The sequence below is a fragment of the Coturnix japonica genome, chromosome 7, assembly GCF_001577835.2.
Source record: "Coturnix japonica isolate 7356 chromosome 7, Coturnix japonica 2.1, whole genome shotgun sequence".
Classification (NCBI taxonomy): domain Eukaryota; kingdom Metazoa; phylum Chordata; class Aves; order Galliformes; family Phasianidae; genus Coturnix; species Coturnix japonica.
The window spans coordinates 29,353,969-29,380,044 of NC_029522.1; the positions used below are offsets into that span (position 1 = coordinate 29,353,969).

Consider the following 26,076-nt stretch of genomic DNA (forward strand, 5'->3'; position numbering starts at 1 on the left):
TGTTATATACTTCTCTTTTTTCTAAATATGTTTTTAATTTTTTTCAATACCTACTCAATAGACCAGGCTGTGTTACAGTAATTTCTCTACCTCCATTTTGCCAAAGCTATTCCTGGTGCAGAATGGAATGACATCCTAACAATCAAGGTTATCACAATCACCTTGATATTTGGCTGAATTATCACATTTAAGGTGCATTTCACCTTTCCCAAAATACTTTCTATCCTGATGCTGAATAGTTGACAAGTTGGCAAAAGACAAAGGACTGCTCAGGAAGATAAGAACCAAGGCAGGAAATGAAGGAATAAGGATTAGAGCACTACTGAAAAGGATGAGACCCGAGGGAGGAAAGTGATCTGTTTAGGATGACGTCAGAGGAAAAGTAAAGCAAGTAGAAGATGACACAGAGTTTTAGACACAGAGTTTTAGTAGTTCTATCAGCAAAACCACCAAAGCAGAAAATATGGGGGGGGGGGGGGGGGGGGGGTGTTTAAGTAATTAAGTGCCAGCAAGAGCTAGAGACATATATTTGTGGGAAAATGCAGAATTGAAATAAAAACAAAAAGCCAAATACAAAAGTGCCTGGGATGAATTCACCTATGCTACAATTTCACATCTCTCCCCCTCAATGACTAATGTCAAATGGCCAGTAAACTCATGAAGTCCCCATTTTAGTGATTTTTTTTTGCCCCCTGTGCAACTTACTTATTGGTGCGGCTCCTCTGAACATAAGACTATTGCTTAACCCCTCTGTAGGGACAAAGAAGCACACACATCCCTCCTGTGAAACTAGAATCCCTGCAACTGCACCTGAAAGACCGCTCATGCCCAAACTGTGATCTCCACTGAGACACAGATCTATTTTTTTGCAGCCAAATAGTGTGAAGAAGGTCAGGGCTGCAAAACATATGGCTGGATTAACAGCCAGTGCAACCTCACATAAGAGAAACTGTGGTGTCTTGCCACCTCCTTTTTTGATGCCTTAGGAAAACAAAAATGCTTTGGTTTAAAAACTTGCAAACTTGGTCAAAGTATGACTTGCTTTTATAAGTTTTTCATAAGATTGGTATTTTCCTGTCTTATGAGTATATATCCCATTAGAGTTCCTTCTGCGTAAGAAGTGAAATTTTAGCAAGCAATTAATCCATAAATGAGCTGTTTCAGAGTTTTAGGTACTGGGTATCATCCTTCAAAGGCCCTATCCTGCCCTTGTGTTTATTATACCAACACGTTCCCTCAGACCTTAAAAGAGGCTCATTTTGCCATCAACGATATGACTGAATTCCCCATGAAACACTTTCAGGAAACCATGCAAAAGATAATCACCTACAGACCAAAGCACTGTATTTCTAATGACCATGTCACTGTGAGATGCAATGACCTCTAAATCCTCCAATTCTGAACCTGCAGTTGCATATTTTATTCCAGAAATTACAGAGAAAAGAAAAAAAGCAGCTGGTGAGCTACAGAATTCATACCTGTTTGAACTTAAAGCCTCTTGATTGCAAATATATGGAATAGAAATAAACCCTTACTGAATGGTTTTAGGTTTTTTACAATTATGATTACCTTTAATAAAGCAAAAGCAATTAATTCTACTGCCCGCCAAACTGTGGTGTTAACCTGACTGTTGAATACCACCTTCAAAGCAGTCATTTCAGAAATATATATGCATATATATTTATTAAACAAAGAGAAATTACAGCACCCTACAAAAGAAATGCATCCTGTTGGTAACCCCTTGAAGAGAATGCAACATGGCCAACTGTGTCACCAGGAAGATTTCATGCTTCTGATACCAGCTGGAAAAAATTACCCTGCTGTCTACTCTTTTGACCATGATCTGATCTTCCTACCCTATTCCAGCTCCTTCATGTTACCACATATATCACATATCCATCCTTTACTATTAAAAAAAAAAAATAATACACCATAACAGGCCTAACCTTAAACTTCCCATACTTCAGATTGCAGTGATGTGACTTGCTGAAGAAGCGATACAAGCACCTATTTTACACAGCAGATTTCCTTGTACACAAAGCAAAATTAGAATAGATAAGAACACAAGATCACTTTTTTTTCCCCCTTCTGTCCAGTATTTTTGACATTTACATTTAACTGCCTTATGGCACCTCATCTTCAATGCATGTTATTTATTGATCTGGGATTTTCCAAAGCTACTTAAGAGTGGTTTGGGAACCAGACTCCTATTGAACTTCAATGACTCTACACATAAAAAGAATTAAGAGCTTTAGGAAATATTATCTATGTTGTTTCATATTGCAGGAGCAACACAGGATCCAATTACCTTATCCTCTTCTGGTAAAACATACTATATTTAGGTACCATACTAACAATTTCTACACTTGTAAAGCTAGTCTTCTCACTTTAATTAACTACTGGACAATGACAAAAACAACTTTAACATATGATATGAGACCACAGAAAGTTATTTCCAGTTGCTGCCTTTCTTATCTTCCTTCAGCTACAGTTTACTCATGATTATAGAAGGTGATATATTTTTATCACCTTTGATTTTTGAGAATCTCTAGGATTCTCAAAATCCTAGAGAAAGATTATCATCAGAAATCATTTCAACATCTTGTGATAAAGTTCCACCTATTCAAGCTTCTAGAAGCATGGACCATTCATAGCTGATTATTTGTTAAAGAAAACTGAAATCCTTCCATTACGAGTAGCTACAAATACATTATCTATGAGGACTGCATTTGAATATTCATTTGGCTAGCACTAAAGAAAGCTCAAATACAAGGGTAAAGGGGTCAGGAAAAATTATAGTTGGGGACAGTATGAGAAAATTACTGTCTAATGACAAAGGCTGAATTGTTTTTGAAATTGTATTACTGCTAGATTAATTGTATCAAATACTCTCATGCCTTGATAGTAGCATTATCTGATACTGGAACTCTCTCACAAGATATTCTTCATACTCCAGCAAAATTTAGGTTGATAGGTAGCTCTAATGGGCACCTGCGTGGCAGCAAACTGCAGCCTGGAGCATGTCACAAAACGGTATGAAGAGAGTTCTGGGTATACTCGGGCCAAAGTCTGCACAGAACAAGTATCAGCAAGTACTGATCTTATTCAGTTTCATGGCAAAGAGACAATAAAACACCCCTTGTACTGATCATCACAAAACCCAAACACAATCAGTACGTATCTCTCCAGAAAGATGCTACAGGAAAAGCAATTCTGTTGCCTCATCTGTTTCACCTTCCTTCGCATGATGTGCTCTGACAAAGAACAGTTTGTGAGCTCAGGTTAGAAATGAAACATGCAAAGCAAACAAATTCTGAAGCTGATCACACAAAAATTTCCGTGTGTACTATAAACAGATGGAGTCATTTGCAAATAGACCTTTTAAGTCTCATTCTGGTTAGTAGGACGTTGAGAGGCAAACCTGGCAGTAGGGTATCAAATCTCTCATTAGGAAGCAGTGTGCAGAGAAGAACACGTAAAAGCCTCAACTGCAATGCAAAACACACAAGTACCCTAAAAAGGCAATGCATTAAATTGGTGCTTTGATTGAACTTTTGCACTATTAGCTATACAAAGGGCTATTACTATTTGTTTTTTAAAACTCTATTTCCTTAAATAGTATTTTTAGTTCTTTTGCATTTGCCCCAGCAGCACAGCTTAGCAGAGTACCCTATAGGTAACAATAAATAATAAATGATAATTAGGAGAAGAAAAAAAAACAAAAACCTTAAGAAAGTCCTCTAAACATCTGTGGCAACCTCCAGACCATCAACTATCTACAAAGTCAAGCATGCCTGGCCAGATTCTGGGGTGCCTGATACAGCTCTATTGATTTCAAGTAAGCATTCTGCTTTAGCCTACTAAAGAACCAAGCCTCATCCGATTAGGTTAAGTACATTGATTTTTGAATCCTGAGTATTTGCAAAAACTTTATGAACTTGGAGACTTACCACCCCAGGAAGGGGTAGAAATTACTTGGTCAAGTATTTTATTAGTATTATTTTCAGAAATCAGTTTTCTCATGAACAGACCATTAACGGTAAAGCAACAAAATTTGGTCACTAAATTATTTATTCTGAATTACTGAACCAGGTCCTTTGGTATTCAAAAAAACCATCAGTTCCACTGTGAGCAGAATGAGTTACTGTGGTAGAGAAACAGAGAGAACATATGCAGATGCTGCAGAGAATCACTTCTGCTTCTGCAAACCTATTGCTGTGATGATTTGATACAAGCTGAGAAGTGGGATGGATGCTGTCTTTTGACTCAGAGAAACACAGGCCACGACAAGACAGCTCCATTACTTTTGTCCAAAGCCACCATCAAGTCCTGCCCCGGCTTCTGCCAACACAGTGGCTGAAATACAATATTAACTGTCAACCTTTTTCTTCTTTCTATTCCAGTCCCAGATCTCTCTCTTTCCCTTTTATTTTTTTTTTTTTAATTAAGGTAGTAAAGGGGGCTAGACTGCACGATTCCAGGCAGATTCTTGGGGAAAATAGTTTGTGCAATGACACCTCATTTTTGTACCAGTGAATTTCAAGGCATATGTTAAATCTTGGTTAAAATGCCGGTAGGAGAGAGGCCACAAAGATACTCTGTTGCTATGAGTTTTCTGCAAATAAATGGTTGAGAGATGAGACTAATAAGACTTTTCATATTCTCACCATGGGGAAAAACTGCAGCATGAGAATTTCTCTTTTTAGACACTTTGACATCCTCACGGGAGAGAGGCTAAGAACTTCCACTTGCAGGAAAAGCTTTGATTGATGTCTGCACGTTATTAGAACACAGAAAACCCTATTGCTAGGCACAAATCTGCAGAAAAATCAATCAAACTTCATTTGTTTATGGCTACAGGAACCACTAGCAATATCTGTCAGGCCACACCAAATAATTTACCTTATGTAAGTCATCAAGGAGTTGAGAAATAGAAGCTGCATTCATCTATAAACAAACAGACAGAAGACGCACTGAGTCTGGAAGGTGCTGAGTTCCTGGCATTAACACCACAGAGATGTCATATCTCATTAGGGTATTTTAAGGTGGTTTGTAACTCCTTACAGAGTGATACAAAAGGTCGGTGTGAAAATTAAGGAACATGATATTCATCTTCAGTAAGAAGCATCTTAAGTGATAAAGCTGGAGTACAGAAGAGTAATGATGTTAATTGCCAACTTTTGACTTTGGACAGTGTAAGCAATGCATCCTACAGAAATTCTTAAGTGTTCACAAAGGAAAAGTTGCATCCAAAAGGACCCAATTAGCTGGTGTCAGAAGATAGCAGGCTTGTTTTCCCACTCTGATTCCCTTTCTTTTAGTTATCAATAAGCTTCAGAGGTTATGTTTTTAACCCGCTGTGATTTTGAATGGCTTTAATGAACACAGGTCTTATGATCCAGTACAATAAACACACAGAGTTCTTGGAGGGGAAATAACCAGAAGTCTAACAGCTAGCTGGATACAAAGCTATGTGCAAAACACCTGGAAGCAAAATAAAACCAGCACGTGTGACAATTTCCGTGCCCTTACTGCAGTCTTCAGTAGGAAGCAGAAAGGTTTTAAACCATCAATACGCTATGCTTCAATGTCATCTTTAGAAATATCAGCTTAGAGACAACAGTGATCGATCAGCAGCACAGAAATAAAATCCTGAGTACACCCGAGGCTTCCGAATGCAACATTTTGTTTTTAAATATCCCCAAAAGTTCCACAAGCACTTCATCAGAGCACCCTCACCTCAGCCCCAGAAGCAATTTCCCTATCAATTTCAGAAACAAATAGTGGAAGGTTGCAATCATCAGTACAGTGTTTGCCAACCAGAAATGCTTTGCAGACATGGTCGGCTTTCTTTCCCTTATGTTAAGGATCAGGCTCTTAAGCACTGCCTGATGCTTGATTTTTTTCTTTCCTATTAGCAGTAAACTACACTTCTAGCCTTCTTGATTGCAAGCATTTCTTTGATGCAAAATACATGTTTCTTCTCATACATTAAGTGATAATTCTGTGGATAATATCAGAAATTCCCTCATTTTCCCCAGAAAGCAAAAAACATATTAAGATTTAATATCACCTAATCATTAGTCTACAAGGCAGATAAGAAAAACAGTCTGTAAGGTTGTTGCTCTGGTCCTCAGAATCTCTTAGTCACATTAAAACATAATAATAATGATAGAAAGACCTTTTATTATAATTAACATGTTTTATTAAAGCTTTCTCTCCTTTTCTTCTCTTCTCCTCACAGTATTTACATCTGCTTTCATTTCTCTCTTTGATGTTTGTATGCTCTTCATACTCTTATGGAAAACACTCTGCACCACTCATTTCCATCCAGCCATTCCTCTTTTCAGTGCACATTTCTCCCATGCCTGACATCGACACTACCCTCTGCAGCTCAATGAGAGCATAGGGAGCATATCCTTTATTGACAGTGTTCATTATAAGGTGGCACACGAACAAAACACCTTTCGTTTCTTTCAACTCTCAGCTAGATACTGGAAGAAATGTGTTTCATTGATATGAAAAATAATAAGTAATTCAAAAAAATAAAAGCAGAGCCTGTTCCTGTTATATAGTTACTGCAAATATGAACAGTACCTTTAAAGGGAGGATAAAATAAGGTGACAAAATTGGCACTTTCCTTACTTACATGTGTCTACAGACTCATCTGAATCATCAGGGCAGTCAGATTCTCCATCACACAGCCAGTGCTGGGAGACGCAAGTGATGCGATCATGGCACAGAAACTCTCCTACGTCACATAACTGATGTTCCTCTGAAAACAAGAATGTTTTAAAATGCAGTAAATAAAAATTGGAGAAAAATAAAGTGACACAATGAAAATTAAAGGTGGAAAATAAAGTGACAATGAAATCAGGCATCAAAACGGTGAACAGAAGTAACATGAAACAATAATTTAATGTGATGTCTAATGGCAATGACCTTACTCAGGCAAGATAGCCTTAAAATCTTGGTCCATCCCATAATCATTCCAACCAGACATGAACATGATTAACACTAACTACCTCTAGGAAGAAGAATGTTAAGAATTCCTACTCTTCAGCTCTTTCATTATTAAGTAAATACATTAAATAGATAAATTCAACAACCTTTAATTTTATGCTTTCATTTTTGAAGCCTGCCGCACACAAAGTATCATCTGCCTTCAGCCACCAAAATCTGATATCCTTGACATATGGAAGAGCTAATTAACACAAGATTACTCCATCATTAATTAACCACTTTTTCATTAATTAAAACTCAGAGCCTGTATGCAATATATTATATTCAATTTATTGATGCATTAATTGTAGTAGTTCTGTCCACAAGGTTGCAACTGCAGATCACTGGAAAGGCTCCTTGCAGATACAACAGAGATTCAGCTTCATTGGAGTCAATACTGCCACAGAGATAGAAAAATAAATAGATGGGAAAAAAATAACTAAACTTAATTTCCCCCAGTAGATCTACTCACAAGCTCAGTTCACAGCAAAAAACAGTAGGTATTGCTACATGTTACTAATCATTGGTAGCAGACCTCAAGTCATAGTCCTAGTCTGCTGGCTTTACCAACTTTTGGACTGATTTGCTGTCATGCAAGACCAGCTTTGCTACAGTTTGTGATTAAATGCTTAGTATTATCCAGAAGCCTTACTACACTCATTTCTAAGCTCTGTCAACTAGCAATTAGCATTACAACAAACACCCAGTGTTCCTCCAAATAACTCAGCTGGCTTTCTACAAGGAAAACAAAACACATTTTCCAGACAAAATATACACACTGCATTCTCTAATCCTTTGAAGATATGTTTCTAAACATGCTTGTAAAGCTGACTCTAAGCTTCAAAAGAAAACTTATGGCACAGGAAAGTTCTTTAGGATAGAGCTATGTATTTTGTTAAAATTAACTCATCCATTTCCTATACACACATCTCATTTTCAATGTCAGCCTATAAATCTATCAAGAGATACAATTCAAAGAATTCAAAGTTGCAACTATAAGGTAGATACCATTTGTATTACTTAATATGGCTACCAAAGGACTTCTGTAACTCCATAGGAATTTGCATTTACAGTAAGAAGCTCCATTATATTCATCTTTGTACAAAACAAATGACTGAATATCAGAAAGTTCATATGCTCAAGGAAGCAGTTTTGCTTAAGCATCTCATGGAGATGCTTAAGGTTTCTGCACTGAAAGCTCATCTTGAAAAACTTGCTGGAAGTAAGAAAGAGGGAGGCAGTTTGGCCAGTTCTAGCATTTCAAGGTTACGCAGCAATATGAACAGATCTATATGTGTGTATATATATATATACACACACACATATATACATACATATATACACACACATACAACTATATAACTATTTAAAAATCCACAGTAGAGCCATTTGTCTCCAGGGGCCTTGTAGCACAATGTAAACTGCCAGCACTACGTGACTAAACCCAGCAGGCAATTAAAAGTAGCCACAAACAAGTTATCATAGAATGGAATGGTTTGGGTTGGAAAGGACCTCAAGGATCATCAAGCAACAACTCCCCCACTGCAGGCAGGGCTGATGGCACCATATTTACAGTTCTCAAGAACTATATTATAACTTAAGAGGGGAAAAAACCCACTGGTGAATAAATATAAGAAGTTAAAATTTATGAAAACGTGTGTACATAATGGAGTTTACACACCCAATTATCTAAATGCAAAAATTTCTATTGAAAAAGAAATCTCATTTCTTTCCTAATTCCTAACTGGAAATAATTGACTAGAAGGAGAAATCAATGCTGTCATTTATGCTGAAATTTAATACTCTCAAGTATAATCACACACTGCAGCAAGCAAAGCCTCAGCACTGAGAAAAATCACATCTGAAAGTGATGAAGAACTTCAGAATAGCTATTTAAGTTTGTAAACTAAACTTACAATGGTGCTAATAAAAGGATTTACACACTGATTTAAATGCAAGGTCTGTATTAAATCTTGGCTATAACTCCAGTGGCCATCACTGAAGAATACTTGGCACTAAGGGAAGAACCACTCCCCTGGATGTGCCAGATTTGAAGTGGAATGATAACCAGGATGGCCATGCTGGCATTAATTTAGAGGCTCTGCCATTATGCATCGTTTCATTATGGTCTATGCTTTTATCCATACCAAAATACCTTTTCACTACTCAGTGTCAACTGCCAGTCAAAACATACCCAAACAGCAAAACAGCAAACTCAGAAGAACACTACGTGCCCAAGTGAATAGCATTCAAATGAGGAAATATATGGAAATGGGACATATCCTATCACTGTGCTCAAGGGTAATGAGAGTTTGACACACACAAAAAATGGTAAGACTGCTGACGGGAAGAGGTTTTTTATTTATTTATATGAGGAACAGCAGCCAGGAAGTAGTGATGTAGGTGATTATCCCATGACTATTAGAGTACCAGGTTGCCCTAAATCTGAAGATGGTCACTTATAACTGCATAAATAAATATCATCTTGTTTTGAATGAAGCTTATGAAAAGAGCCTATCTTGAAGTAAATAAGATTTAAAAAGCTACTTCATACATAGCTCAGGTACGGGCAATGCATTTGGAGAAAGAGTTTGTTTGCAGCTTCTTTTTTCCCCTTCTAATTAAAACAAGATAACTATTTCCATACAATTAAACTAAATTTAACACTAAAGAAGTTACAGGGAGATCAGCCTTTCATATCCTCTATCTATAGATAAACCCAGCAGAGTGAGAATACTAACATAAAAAAAACACTTTAAAAAACAGATCTTGTCTTGAAGAATGGAACTTAATATTAGCTCAGGGTTTTATTGGCTCTGAAAATGTTTTTTCAAACTGTTTTCTTCTGCATATCTATAGAATTATCGCTTCTTTCTCGGCTGCTGTCTTTGAATAATGAATTGGGTCAGTTAATCATAAATACGCTGCAATTGGTGTTCTTTGGGAAAAAAATAGAAGAAAAAAATAACTAAAAAAATGGGCATCTAAGATGGCCTTATTTCTCAATAGAAGAAAACAGTGATTTTCAGTAGCACTTCTCTGCACAGTTTCCTTCTGTATAATGTGTGCTGAGCTGGCAGGCTTAGTGCGGATGAGAAGATTCACATATTTTTAACATACCAATTCTGAGATATGGAGCAGATGGTTAGAAATCATCTCTCTACGGGTAAATGAATGCTTTGTCTCCCAAAGGACAGCACTCCTACCCTTGGCTGCAAACACCTGGCAATGCCTCTTAGAAGGAAAGTTTCACCAACAAATATCCAACAGTGCCTTTGTCAGTGCTTCAAGAGAGAAAAAAACACAGTCTGTAAAAAGACAAGCAACAAGTTTAAGAGGACAAAGCTCTAAATCTCCATTAGGAAGCTAATTACAGTAAAGCTGGAAAAAATAATAACTCTGAGTTGGATTTATCAATACTTGCACTTTCCAAAGTTTCACATACTCCTATCTGCAGCACACTGCAGGTCATCAGGCATCTTAACAAGGACTGTGCAGGAGATAGTGTCTATGTAATCAAGTGCTTCTTCAGTTCTACAGCAAGAAGGTAAATGATTCACTGTGACTGATTAGTATCTGCTTTTATCAAAGATCCAGGCACTGACAGTGCATTCCTTGCCCTCCCACACAGCCTGGTGTCCTGGGACTGATAACAATCAAGGTATCACCGGAGACAGTTAATGACCACCATATTGTCTCAAACTGGGTGCTCAGAGACCTGATAACAGACATTTAGTTCAACAGATACAGCTCCAAGTTGTAGAACTAGGAGTCAACCATCTTACCCCACAAATAGCAAGCAGCCCACGAACCCCCTGGAGAGTTGTCCAAGCAAGAAACTGGCTGCACACCCAGTTCCCTTAGCAGGAACACCTCTTGAATTTACTCAGCACCTGCGCACATTCACCCAGTACATGTTGATGCCTTACAAACAGATCTGAAGTAAGGGATTGCTTGTTTTTAAGCTATACTAGCTTTGCTAAGATTTGATCTTAGATTCATTATGCACCCCCACCCTCTGTGTAGCAAATAGTCAAGGATATCTAGCCATTTTGAATCTTGTTAAGTCACTGTCATCATTGCTTAAATTATATTTTATCTATTTTATTTAAATATCTTTCTGCCTTCCTGTTACAAGTGAAGCATGCAGTGCTTTAGTCTCCATCCATGACCCATCAGATGGGAGCTGCCCCTTGTGCTGCTGTCCTCAGAATGCCTCAGTCTCCATCTGCTGAGAACACCCAAGAGTCCCCAGAAAAACCAAACTTCCCATATGGCAACATTCTTCCAAGTGGAAAAAAAAATCAACAAAAATAATCAACCTAACGGCCTTAATCCATTATAGAAGGAAGTTTGCTCATTAAGGTTTCAGTACATATTCATAACAACAACACGTGTTAACTATTCCAAAGATATATATTCAAACACAAGCTTCTAACTGATATGATATGCCAGCAAATGAATGACTAGGGGATAGAAAAGATCATAATATCTAAACTGTTTTGTAAAACAAGCTTAAGCTAACTGGAAATTAGAGGATTTTAAGCATTCAATATTATGAATTTTTGTGCTAGCACTTCAAAGAAAGATGGAGACATACCTGCCCAAAAAGCACTTACTTCAGAAGTAAAAGAGCTGGAAGACTAAGGGAAATTAGAAAGGCCAATGGCAGCAAGCACAGAACTGGAATTTAGGTGTATTTTTACATTCTGATCCACTCAATGGGGCCTACATTACATGTGTACAACTGTGGGGAACTCATATCGATGATAACAGAGCAGTTCTGCCATGTTTCAAATATATTATGCAACCATAAACTTGCACTTTAAAGTCCTTAATTAGCCTTGCTTTGATTTTAATTAAGTTATCTTCATTACAAGAGCTTAAAAACTCAGAATTTCTTTCCCCCTCTCAAAAGCATGTTTTCCATTTGGGATTTTCTTTGATCTTTCACTCTGAAACATGGAAGGTTTTGCAGATTAATTTCTGCAAATTTTACTCAGAAGTTGGAAAGTATATTCTGGTAGTAATTTATGATAGAATTCGTCATATGCTAAAACCTAAATTACTATAACTGAAAGGGAGATGGGAAAAGAAAGTATGCACTATTACAGTTCCTTCTTAGGATGTCTCAGACTGACATAATCCTTTCCCAACCTTTTTACTTAAGCCTACATTATTAAGAGCCCAATATACAGTAAAACATTCAAGTTTTGGCTGAGCTGAAGTACAGACAACATGCTTGGAGTGTGTCTAACAAAATGATAAGCAGAATTTTACACTCAGAGTCTAAAAGAAACGCTGTTATCACTGGCTTCTGTCCTTCTCAGTTCTGTACAAAGTCAGAGCAGTTGTTTTGTTTGTGGTATCCAGCGATCTCCCCTGGTCAACTAGGCTTTGATTAGTGGCCCTGCTCTGGAAAAGGGCTCAACAAGCAACATGTTTCTATGCATACATACCATCCACAAGTAAGAATGTGTATGTTTTATGTATACTCATTCAGTTCCCAATGTGTTAGTCATCAATCAGCAGTTACTAATCAACTAATTGCATAGGCAAAGCACATACAAAGGTACCAGTCACTGGCATCACCATATGTTCAGTTCCTGCTACACACCTTCAGACAGTGTGTGGAGATATTCCCCAGTCTGCACATTTGACCCCCCAGCACGGTTGCAGGCACTTTGCTTACTGTTTGGTCAGTCTTCTAATTGCCATCAGACATCCTAGTTCTCAGTGCATAACCTCATCTATAAAAATTCACGCTCAGATTCCATACGTACATTATTAGACAGCTAAAATAATTCTTCACTGTTTTCAAACTTGTCCAGTGTTAGAGATCAAGCTGAGCAGGTAATGTTAGAGATTACTATTAACAAGAAGACCAGAAACATCCACGGCTTTATACAAATCATATTTTGGCAGCCAGGAGGTGATAAACCTAGGGGTAGCCTTGTTCCTCTCATTTTTGCTTTTCCTTTGACTACACAGTACCCATTAAAGAGGCTGACCCTGTGTCCCCTCCTGTGGATTTGAACCATAGAAGGTTATTATTCTGCCTTAATTTGGCACACTTTATGGATAGAGAAGTCTAAGAAATACTCAGATAATGAGAAAGACCCAAATATTCCCAAAATGATTTTTACCTAATCAAGAAGGGGTCACACAATACTACATAACTCAGCAAACTATGAAATGGCATTATAGCAATGTTATCTAACGACACAAGAAAAAAAAGCTACAGAAGAGCAAGACACCATCTTTATTACAATAGAGCTATACTAATAGGAAAAGCATTATTTCTAATCTTGTAATTTGCCAAGCCCTACTCCAACTAGTCCTGTATAAAATGTTTAAAGTCCTAACAAGCCCACCGCAAATTAGCTCCTTACAATTACCTTTTATCTTCCTGAAAACTGGAGGAAACAAGCACATTCCTCAGTGAAAGGTTGCTCTTCCCCCAACAGCCAGGCTTCAAGTGACTATTAACTTCAAGATGATGAGTCAGAGAGACCATCACTTATTCCCTTATATACAAAGAACAACAATCCCTGTAAGAGCCACCACCACACCCCTTCAGCTGCTGAAATCCAGACGGTGCCAAGATAAACAGAAATAAAACTGCTCATTTGTGAGAGGTCCTCAAAGGTTTCCAGTCCTCTGTCTTCCACATGCCACAAAAGAAAATCATTTATGTGGAATCTGTAAGCCTCTCCACCTCAGCTTGTATTATCATATTGTTTTCAAAATACCATTTCATTTGCTGTGGTGTAAAGCCTCCCCATCAGGAGGGAACAGTTGCAAGAGAGGACCTTACAAGGACTATATTTTTTTTCCTATTTATTATTAAGGAATAATGAGGATCTTGACAGGAACCTTACTAGGACACTCTGCAATCCATGACTCCTACCTAAAATAGCTGTATCTCAATAGTCAAGACAAACTTCCACATGCAAAAGAAATTCAGGAAGCATTCAGGAGAGATAGCTTGCATAATACATTACTTCGTACACTTACTCTACTGCCTCTTGAGGAAATTCACCAGAGAAAAGATTAAACCCTCAGTCTCTCAGCTGCTTCTCCCAGGATTATATCTCCAAAAGATAGGAAATATACACTCCTGAAAAGAAGAAATGAGCAGAAGAACTGGGACTGAAGAAAAGTCACCCTGAGCCAATTTCAAGACCATTTCAGTTCAGTGCACTTTTTTCCCCTCTACTATCTGCATTAGCTGTTTTAACCAGGCAATTTCCAAGTACAATTTTAACTTCTTTACCTTCTATATTTAATTGTAACGTTTCCAAGGTAAAATTGCTTCTTAACAGCAGAAGGAAATCTTGAGTTAAGACAAAGCTGGGGTTGTGCTTATTATTGGCTGTTGATTTGTCTGCTCTGCATCAGATCTCACGGTGGTTTCAATGCTGGACCAGATAGGTTAATCCTGAAACCGTTTGGTCTTCCAACAACTAAATGGCAATGGCTCATTCAGGTATTCTGAACAGAGAGAATGTTTGCAATAACATGCAACCTAGCTGTCATTACTGCAATCAGATCATATTTATCCAGCTCAGAACTGCTGCTTACAGCTCACATTTAAGTGCAGCAACACCGAGCAATCCATCTCCTCTATCTACTTTTTTGTCATTCTATTGCCAATCACTTACTGCTAACTGCTCTGCTAACCATGATCATGTCATGGAGATAGTGGCTGAGTCTGACAGATAGCAAAGATGGTTTCCCCCCCAAGAGTGATAAATGCAAAGGCCTGGGGGAGACACATGCCAGAACTTGCAACCTGCATGTCATTTAAATACACCAGCATAGTGCACAATGACATGGGGAATGGCAAGACACAAGTAGAGAGAACCAAATTCTTGGGGGAAACCCCAGAAGGCGCTCAGCATTAAGACATTCTTGCAGTGACAAAGGAAAGGGCTCTTGTGAAGCAAGGGTTACGGATGGCAGGCTTCTATCTTAGAACAGTCCCATTTAAAATGACAGAAAATAACACTGAACAGGCTTTGACAGCAGATGGAATCCTATTGCATAATTCAATTTTAATGACTAAAGAAGTCTGAAATATGAAGGTTTTTGTTTTGCGAAACAGAAGACTTGCATGAAATTAGGCAGCCAAATCTACTACTGTAAGCAATTACATATGTTTAATATATGTTAATTTTAAATTGGAATAATTAATCTACAGGAAAATAGTGTCAAAGAAATATCCTTGTGCTAAACTCAGTGGTTAAAAGGATGGAAGAACAAGGAGTAAACCAGGCTTCCTAAATGCAATCTACATGCACAATTAAAAGGAGTCTTATTATCAAGGTTAAGTATTCCATTGAATTGGGATACTGCATAACTTCAATACCAAAAAAGAAATAAATCACAAAAAAAAAAAAAGTAGGTTTTAGCATTCAAAACCTACAATGAAAAGATAACTATTTTTATATAAATCATTGTTAAATCGCTGTTACATAAAACTTTGACTATATTTTTCTGGGCCCCACAGAAGCCATATCCATTATTTAAATAGCTCTAATCAACAGCTCTAAGTTAAACAATAAGAATTAAGCCAATGGCACACCAATGGGTCACCTAATAGAAGCCTCACGGCAATTTAACAGCCAGGAAATTAGTTAAAATTGTGGTCTTCCACAGTTCAGGTCTATCTTTTTTGATAGCATGATGCAAAACAGATAATTTAAGGTGTAATTTAGAAACGCTCTCATTGAATAACAATTTTCATACCAGTAGAGCTCTGTGATTTTAGGTAATGCTGCCAGTAGATCTTAAACGTGAATATCTGAATATGGATATTCAGAAGTAGTAAGATGTAATATTTATCAAGTCACTACTGGAAAGTTTTAAATATTACTTACAGAGCCAGCTTGTATTCTCTCCAAAAAGGCAACGTTACAAAGACAGATCATATTGAAATAATGGGCAGACTTCATATCTGCAGCTTTACGCACTGTAAAAATATAGCCAACATAAATGCACATTGCATCGCTTAGAACAGCACAGTGTCAGCTTGCTGCCTACAAATAAGTTTTGAAACCACCCCTACTTGGATTTATTATCCCATGCAGGACAGCAGGAATAGCATTGTGTGAGTTATAGGAGCACTGAGTACAGGCACACAGATTAATGAGTACACACACAATTCACACCTTGGGCGTGAAAAGGAAACAGTCAAACCTTTGACACTGTCTGACCTGGAAGATAAATTCATAAAAGAACAAGAAGACCATCACAGGCCTTGGGTTCAGACCCATATCAAAAACCTTTTTTTTTATAAAAGCAAGCTGGGAATTGCCCATCTTCTAGAATAGAAAAATCATCATGCTGTACTTAATCTTTTGTAATGCTAACATCTTTAATAGAAGAATAATTGGTAAAGAATAGTGAGAGCATGGCACAATTGTATATATAAATTAAGTATGAAACTACTTAAAAGAAAAACAAAACATTATGAATTTAGACTATTTTTACTTTCATTCATTGAGATGAAATTCTATTAGCCTTCATAAAGGTTAACTTGCATTTAAAAAAACCACTGTAAACATAAGACAAAAGATAGAAGGAAAAATAAAGAAAACATTTGATCAAAGCTTTGTAAGGACAGGATTTTAAAAGATAATGGCAATATTTGGACACTTGAGAAACAAAAAACCCAACACCGTGCTCATATGGAAGTAACGTTTAATTCAATAGCAGAATTGCTATCAACGGGCCATCAGCCATCATTTTCATATCCCTGCAGTCCCTAAAGCTACCAAAATCACATGAAATGGTCAAGATGATGGAAATGGGCAATTGGGATGAAACAATTTCACTTTTTAACGTAACTCCTTTCTTAAAGCTATCACATATCTGAGGATTGAATGGTAGCCAATTCAATCCTAACTTTCAAAGGGTACCAAGGCAGTCACGGAAATCATGGTCATAAGTCTGATGTGCTGAATAAGGAGTTGCTGGAAACTGCATTAATGTGCAGGATGGACACCTGAATAAACACAGCACACCACAGCTCTCTGAGTGGAAACTCCCATCTTACCACAAAGCAGCCTAGAGGGAAACTAGCAAATCAGCTCATCTTTAACCCAGCTTTCTTTGGTCCAAAACTTTATAACTACTCTGGAGAGCTTCCACATGTGGGCAGCAATAATTAAAATTCAAGTGAAGACTGAGGAGATGGAAAAGGAAACCAGAAACTCCATATTCAGGAAAAAAATAGGGCAGCTTTAAATAAAACCCAAGACACCTGTAGTTAGCAAGCTCAGGACAGAACTTGCGGAGATCATCATTTTCGTAGGTCAAAAGGCTGATCAATGTTTAGCCTGTGTTAGCAATAACCAGGGCTCACCTTAGCAGGAGGGATGCTGAGGGTTCTATTAGCAGCTTTGTGAGCTACTGAGACTGCTAAGAAAATTGTCTCCATTTTCCACACACAAAAAGGGAAACAAAGACTCTCTGTGCAAAACACACTGAGCTACATGCGCTCTAAGTGCTTATTACTGCTTACCTTTAACTGATTTCTTGCATATAACCGTGAGCCACGCTGTATATTGTAAAATAAGTAAAATCTTGTAAACTGTCACTTTCTTGACAGTGTTACCACAGTCATTCCCAGCTACCTCCAGGTGATGCAAAAACATATGCTTGAACTGTCTCTGCTGGGACTTATTAAACAAACAGTATGTTCTGTAGATTAAACCATAATTAAGTATGATGTCGGTAACGCAAAAGCTCAATAATTATGCCCCCATTTGTTCTACTAATTTCAACTGCACTAAAATATGAATACTCACAAGTTAGCATGAAACTGGTGGTTCACAGTTCAGAAGTCTCCTTTCATCTAACAGGCATAAAGACTCTGAAAAAAATCAGTGAAGACAGCAGGTTCCGCCAAATATTTTTTACTTAAAGACATCAGTGGACTTCAGATCAGACCAGAAATAAGGAGATGCTATATCTCTACGTAGCATGGTCCACTTAATAGAGTCAAGTAACATTCATCTTCATACTATGTTTTCCCTTGATAATAGAATAATAGCAGATGCTAACGCAAGAGGGGAAAAAGAAAAAAAAAAAAGCCAATAATAGGAAGCACATATTTTTAGCGGCTTTAATTATATTCTAGCAGCAGGAAAGAAAGAGATGCAGAACCATATGAGCAAGCAATTCTCCCCAGAAGACAGACATGGCTTTGGAGCAGGTTAGAATAATGATTTCAGTTGTGAGTGATTTTGGAGTCAAGGAATTACTGGCAGGGCTGCTTCCTTAGAGCTGCACTAGTTACTTCATTGCAGCTGTTCTACAGCATCTCAGCTTCCAGGCTAAAACAACGAAGCAGACTCAACCCCTATGATTCTAACAAAACATATGTGTATATATGCACATGCTCCATGAAGAACTAGTTTGATCTGATCTATGATCACACTGATAATACTTAAGTCTCTCACATATTATTATACATAGATCTTTTTCTCCTGTTACATACGTGAACAAATTTCTAACGTGCCCCCCAGCTATGGATTCATTAAGAGCAGTCCAGTGTATTTAAAAGCAGCATCAGCTCTCAAACCTAGAGTCGTTGAAGAACTGAATGCCAGCCTAGACTGTGCAATATTTTCTATATGCATTCCAAGAAACTGATATTACACTTTTATTTGAATTATAATGGTTGAAAACCCACCTCCACTGATGCATATTTTTATGCAAACTCTTGTTCATCACTGGCAGAAATGCACAGGTAATGGTGGCAACGTTGAAAAATAGTGTTTTGTATCTGAGAATTTACTCTACTGCAGCACTCTTCCTATAAGTTGTAGTTTCCACAGTAACAAATATGAGGCACTACTTTCAGAGCAACCTACATACAATGAATTTCATCGAGCCTTTTTTTTTTTAATTAAGCATATATTACTTCTTCAGCATACAAAGCATGACACAATTTAGATTTCATTTAAGATGTAAGTGAATAAAGAGCTTCTTGCCAGTTAATAACAGGCAGTATTTCCTGTTGCATATCCCTTATCTCTTAACAAGCAGTGAAGAGAGGGGCATGATTAGATGGAAGCCCAGCTTAGAAAATATCTACGTCATAAAGGTAAATGTTTACTTTGGTGGCTTAGTACTATATTAGTAAAAAGGGAAACAAAAGAAGCTATGATGGAGCCAGCCCCAGAAGCTGCTGGTTTTTACAGTTCAATTAATTAATAGCATATCAAGCCATAGGGCACCACATGCATGTTATGTTTTCTCATATTATTGAGATGGACAAAAATTGACTAGCAAAGATGTATGGCAGAAATAAATAACGGGTGAAAGAAACCCTGCTCAGAACAACACTGTTTTATGGAAAGGCATTTAAATGAATGAGTTTTATAACACCTATTAAAATAAGTGTTAATAAAAACTGCACACTCCTATTTATCACAGCTTGGAGAGCCAGGAAAAGCCCACTTACAGTGTAACACCCATGAAGCAGGGACATAAGGAGGCTGTTTCACTGTCTCACAGGCTCTGTAATGATCAGGGTCCTGAGCATTTCAATAGTTGTCACAGTTTAGGGCCGTATTTAGGGGAAGCACCTGTAAGGATGCATTACCACTGATATCCTTTTAAACTAACTGGAAAGAATATAAAGCCCAACCATCAATAATTAAAGGAAAGCTTTAGCACAACTGTCTTAGTATTCTTGGTGCACTTCAACACTGAACCTTGGTATGTTCTCTAATGATCCAGGAAGATCATAATGGTGACTACGAGTTACATGCAAATGAAGATGGGCACATCAAGAAGAACACTGCCAGCACATCGCAAAGATGCAACTTCTCCTCTGGCAAGGCCACATCTGATGTACTGTGCCCAATTCTGGGTTCGCCAGTTCAAGACAGGCAGGGAACTGCTGAAGACAGTCCAGCAGTAGGGCCATAGAGATGCTACAGACCTGGAGCATCCTATGCATGAGGAAAGTCTGAGAGACCTGGGTCTGTGCAGCCTGGAGAAGACTGAAAAGTGATTTTACCAATATTTATAAATAACTAATGAACAGGAATCAAATGGATGAAGCCATGCTCTTTTCAGTGGTGTCCACCAACCAGGTTGGCCTGGGCCAATGAACACACACTGGAAAACAGGGAGTTACACATGAATATGATGAAAAATCTTACTTTGAGGGTTAGGGAGTGCTAGAACAGGCTACCTAAAGAGGTGGTGGAGTCTTCTCTGAAGATATACAGAACTTATCTGGATGCTTTCCTATGGAACATTCCATAGGGAACCCGCTTTAGCAGGGCATTAGACTTGATAACCTGTATGGATCCCTCCCAAGCCTTACATTTCTGTGCCTGCTCAAGAATAGTTTTTAGACTAAATACTTGCCAGGAACACATTATCTCCCTTACTGATTCCCTTGGTACATTACTGTTGAGTCCTCTCCAAGTACCAGCTTCTTTAAGCCAATTCCTACAAAGCTTTATTATTTAATCAAATTACTACTTATTTTATGACTGCTTATGTCCTCACTTGAAAGTTTGTGTAATAACCAATTACATTTTTAAAAATAATTGCAATAGGTTTTCTTATGGCACGACAGTGAAAAAATATTAAGTTTTGTTTTGCTTACTGTATTTGCAGAACAAACCCAAGCCTGAATTAGGGCTTGGGGAAAAGAATATTTAGATTGCACAATCTAAATATATCTCCCAGGGAAAAAACAATTAATTATCTTTGTTACTGCCTCTACTGCAGAGAACAGCTGCAATTTCTGGCTTGCCAAGTTCACGTCATTGAGGGTTATTCCTATTAATATCAATTAAGAACTAAACTGTTTTGAGTCACTTCAATAATGATACTCAAGTAGGTTTAAAGTGCCATTTCACAGAATGCACATCTCATCAGAATGAGGACACTTGTGTTTTTATTTTACCATTTAAGATTTATTTTTTAAACATAGATATGGATCAAATAAATGTGTCCATACACCTGTAACTAAGGCACACTGATCACTAAGATCCTCAAAGACCCACATATTCATCTAATCTCAGGAATCAAGGTGAAATACTTGTTCCTCAATTCAAACAGAGATAATACTGCCCTTTCACTTGTGGACTGCAGCTAAATCACCCCATGAAGTCAAATCAAAGTGATGCTGAGCACATTTCATGTCTCCAGTGCTGAGGGCATTACAGCCAGAAGGAGCTACACCCTTGCCATCTTAGCCACACCTTTCATCTACTTGAACTACAAGATCAGCAGAGACAAAAGTTTATCCTCTCATTTCAAGAAAAGACCAGAGCTTTTCCTCACACAGCTTTCTACTTCTGTTCACTGTTTTGCTAAATTGACTAAAGATCTTTTAATCATTGTTATTAGGATTCGACAGAGAAGATAAGTAAAATAAAGCTGGTCATAACCTCCTCATTCCCTACCCTAACTTTCCCTGAGATCCTACGCCCTATTCAGATCTCAGAGCACCATTCTCATCACCAAACAGCCTAAGGCATAAACACATAAATTACATTATATTTCTCAAAAGTAATTTTTTAAATGTCTTGACCACTGGTTCAAATTTTTCAGTATAATCACTGCTATCAACTCAGCAAGAGATGAAACGATCTACATCAGAACTGTGCTGTTACCTTCGCCTGGACCCTGGGCAGCACTTTCGTTTGCCTTAGTTCAATCAGAAATATCACACTGTGAATCCATTTTCAGTAAAAGGAGCATAACATAATGCAGTCTAAGGATTGAGGAGGTAGGACTTGGTCTGTATAGTTTCCCTTCTTTGGTAGTTGTATGACCAACTTAACCTCCCATGGCAGTTTATCCACCATTCCAAATGAATTTTATGTTCTACAACAGAAATACTTGGGAATTCATGAGCACTGGGTAGAAAGAACATAGAAAATTCCCCATGCTTCACAAATATGAAAGACCTGCATACGTGTTTCTAGAGACTTCCTTAAAGTGCTAATTTTCCCAAGGAAAAAAAAGTCAAAGCCCCAAACCTTTAAGGTTTTTACTGGGCACTTCTTAAACAAGACACACTTTCCAGTGTTTCTGCATTGGCTCAAACACACTGCTGTCCAGCACCTCCCCTCTCATTTCCTCCAGGTGACATTACTTAATTAATGATGCTCCAGAAGTGGTGCTGAGAGGCTCCAAACAAAACAGTAACATGGGATATGTTGATAATGAAACAAAAATGAGATAAAATTTCAAAAAAAAAAAAGAAAGAAAAAGAAAAAGAAAAAAAGAAAGCCTAAAAGAAATGAAAACAGAAACTTTAATGTGTGTGTATATATATCAGAATAAAGGCAAAACAAAAGTAGACCATGGATTTGCTAGATTCCATGAAATATCTTTCATACATTTAGAAACTGGAACTTCACACAGCCAAAAGCCATACAGGATCCATGTGAATCAGAAGGAACCTTTCATCAGCATTACACTCAGCTCACATCAAGAGAAAATAACCTTTAAAAGTGAAGTCCTATTCATCATTCAAAACCAAATGCAGTATCGCTCCCATTTAACTCAATGCTGTTTCTAATAAAGTGGTTTAGACTCGCTTTATCGGCTTACAAGTTCATTTTTATTCTGATCAGATTCACTGATTCTGTTCTGCTTTCCTGTCTTGTCAAAAGAACACAGGACCAAGGCAACCTCAAGGTTGACATTTTAGTACATAATAGCACATTTATCATTCAAAAGCAAGCACCGTATTTCAAGAAGTATGTAATTCAACAAGCATCCTCTAGCAGGTAAAAATTCTTCTAAGTTTTTCAAGTAACGGCTGGTTTAAACACCACCAACTTAAAAGAGAACTTCATGAAAATCCCTGTTTCCCTCCTCACCATCCCTTAAGTTACCTGCTTCAAGCACAACATAAATTAAAATTCAGAAAGATGGAACTTAACATAGTTACTGTACGCAAGTTAGAAGTGATACCAGAAATCTACAGGAACACAGAATGAAGGAATGACTTCTTAATGAACATCCCGAAGTCCCAACCTTTCCTTTGAATGAACTCGTTACGTTTCTTTTTCATCATCAGAGCTAACAGAAATTGGGCAAAGTTACATTTTAAATGGCTTGTGAGAAATTCCATTCATTCCTTAGTGTTTTGATCAGTCTTTCCTCCTTGTAGGCATACAATCACATTATGTCATATAGACAGGTGACCTTCCCATAGTTTTCTGGTATCCATTCCATGGAAGAATGTAAGTGCACTATTTCTACTTCCAGTAATGTTAAACTGGTACCACACTGGCATAAATGAAACTAATTCATGCATAACATGAAACAGAACTTCTCCTTGACTGTCAGTACACCGATATAAAATATTAAGAATTCCAGCAGGCTGAAATATGACCTGGGGAATAGAGATCACCAGGAGAAGAGATCAAATGAAATTTATTTAGCAGAACAAAACAAAGCCTGGAAGGGAATATCATCACTGATTATGAAGATGTCAAAAGTGACAAAAACAGAATGTTGGGTTGGTTTCTTCTTCCTTTTTAAACGGGTGTTCTTGTGCATTAGTAAATAAAGTGGTCAAGATTTAATGTAAAGAAAATTACATTAGTTTTCGAGAGACTTTTCAATGAACACAAAGATATAAAATAAGATACAACTGTTCTTAAAGAAAGTCAAGAATGGGGTATAAAAATGCTATATTACATCCCTGAACTTCTTGATTCATAAATTATAGTCCTAATTTTTCTATAGCCTGTACTTATGAGCATGTGTGGTATTCAATTTGTTTATTGAAAGCTGTTAAATATCATGTTTTTTCATTGCATTACAATGACCAGAAGCTGGCACCAGTCAACTTGCATTTTAAAACAGCAGCCAAAAGGAAAGCATAATGTTACCCCATGCCATACCCTTTTAAAAGTCTCTGTCCTCCACTTAATTGCAGTGACCCTACGGTAATAAGCAATTCCTGCAACATCCAAACTATTCTTTGGTCGAGGACAGAATACATTTGTTTCCTAAATTAGATGGAATCCTACAGATGTTGGCATTAAGTGTACTGATGGGAATCATGATAATCTGTCACAAAAATGTGTAAATCCTTTGGGCTCTATAAAAAGTTGACAGCATTCCTGTGAAATATTAACAAGGCACAATGCAGTCATTGACATTTAACTATTTCCACTGCATTGTTGGGTTTTGTTCTTTTTGTTGGTTTTTTTTTGACTCATCATTGCTCTCTCCAGTTTTCTCAGGCTCTGTATTTCATAGAAGTGACCATATGCTTCAATTTGTATTTGATGACATAATTGCAGAGCTGCAGAAGGTGAACAGCTAGATCTGTGTGCGTTAGCTAGTTTGGGGCCGCAGAGCTGAAGAAACCTTCCGCAATGCAGCGAAAGCCAAATCTCTGCAATGAAACGGGCATTTGTATTGCTCAGTGTGGTCTGCATGCAACCAGGAAGCCCTTGGTACCATCTAGGATCCCCTGCTTCTGTTACAGATGTAATAAAGGGAAACAAATTTGAATGCAAGTTTCTCATTTCTGTGGAGAAAAGAGTTGGCCTTTCTGCAGATCTATCATCATTTGCAACACAGCAATATGGTAAGACAGAAACTTCATGAATGTTTTATGAAGTTGTAGGTGGTAGCAAACTGCTTCTTGCTCAAAAGAGCAAAATTAGTTAGAATAATCTTCTTGTAAAGAATTCCTTCATGAAATCAAGAACCCTATTCTTAATTAAAAACTCCACCAGAAGCACGTACATGGAAAGCATACCACCAAAAGTTTCCCTTTTGACAAACAGCCTTGTTTTCCTGCTTAGCCCTACTTAATTAAAAAATACATTCCCACAAGTAACATCTGAAGCACTCAAAAGGCAATGTGGTTAAGATCTGTCAGCAGCAGAAGGGGGAATGTCATGGAGCTGCAAGTCTCTGTGCTGCTATCTCGTGAGCAACTCATTTGGTAATCCCTGCAGAAGAGCTCCAGAAGACATCAAGTTCTCACATGTAGGACAATATTACACTCCTGAGCTCTTGGAGGCATTCAGCTCTTGACACTCTTAGCTTAAATTTCTTCAAATACAACAGGAAGCCAAACTTTTAAATCTTTCATGGAACAAAATTTCTGTCCACTGTATTCTCCTAATCAGAAATACTTAAGTAATTAAAAATCACCCAGTGGAGCTAATTATGATTTCAACAAAAGCAGAGCCGAGATTCAAGAAGTGAAGCACTATTAGAAAACCATTGCACAATCAACAAAAATTCATACTCTAGAAAAACATAATTGGCCTGACTTGATAAAGAAGTACATTAGTTCTTGGATGCAAAAAGCAAAGCTTGATTACAGCAGTAGAGAAACCTACCATGATTATCCTAATTAAAAATTTGCCAAGTTATTTATAGTATAATACAAGGAAATGACATTCATTACCCTATAAACTATTCAACAAACCATTAAGCACTATAATAAAAATCAATTGGCAAAAAGAGGTGCAATTATATTTATATTCATGTAAACTCCTTAGCGAACTAAAACCAAAGCATCACCCAGGCCCAGTATGCTTTACCACAGAAGTGTCTGAGGGATCTGAAATATAACAGTATAATTCAATTAGCACGATAAGTTACTTAATCAGTTAATTTCTGATTTAGTAGCTGATCACCAATCACACGTCACATTTCCAGAGATCAAAAGAAATTAAAGAAAAACACAGTTACCACTCAAGAAAACATAAATAAGTGTCAAAAAAGCTATTTTAACGTCTTAAAATGTGTTTATCTATTCTTAATTAACTGATGAAGCAGCATTCTGTAGTCTATCATTGCACACACAATTAACTCATAAGCAATCAAGGAAATTAGAGGAAAATTAGAAACAGGATTGTCATAAAGCATTGATCATCTACACCTGCAGCACACATCTGCTGGAATTTACCTTGCACTACCAAACAAGCAGACAAGGCTAATTTTGGGGGGAGGGATAAAAAACAACAAAACAAAACTTTAAGCATAATTTTATTCACATACATCATAGGGGTTGAAGTAAAGAAAATTGTTGCCCTACAAGTTACTTCC

General features: G+C 37.4%; 1 protein-coding gene across 8 annotated transcripts in view; it reads right to left on the reverse strand.

Moving 5' to 3' along the window:
* The window catches only part of LRP1B (LDL receptor related protein 1B), a 547,576-nt gene that overhangs the window by 397,350 nt on the left and 124,150 nt on the right, over window positions 1-26,076 (reverse strand). For 6 of the 8 annotated variants that reach the window (XM_015869154.2, XM_015869155.2, XM_015869152.2 and 3 more), the window contains one exon: window positions 6,650-6,775. The exons of 1 other annotated variant lie outside the window; for it this stretch is intronic. In XM_015869154.2, the coding sequence (XP_015724640.1) occupies window positions 6,650-6,775 (126 nt within the window). Of the gene's footprint in view, window positions 1-6,649; window positions 6,776-17,816; window positions 17,874-26,076 lie in introns of those variants that run through there. One more of the 8 variants, XM_032445720.1, reaches the window with a different exon arrangement.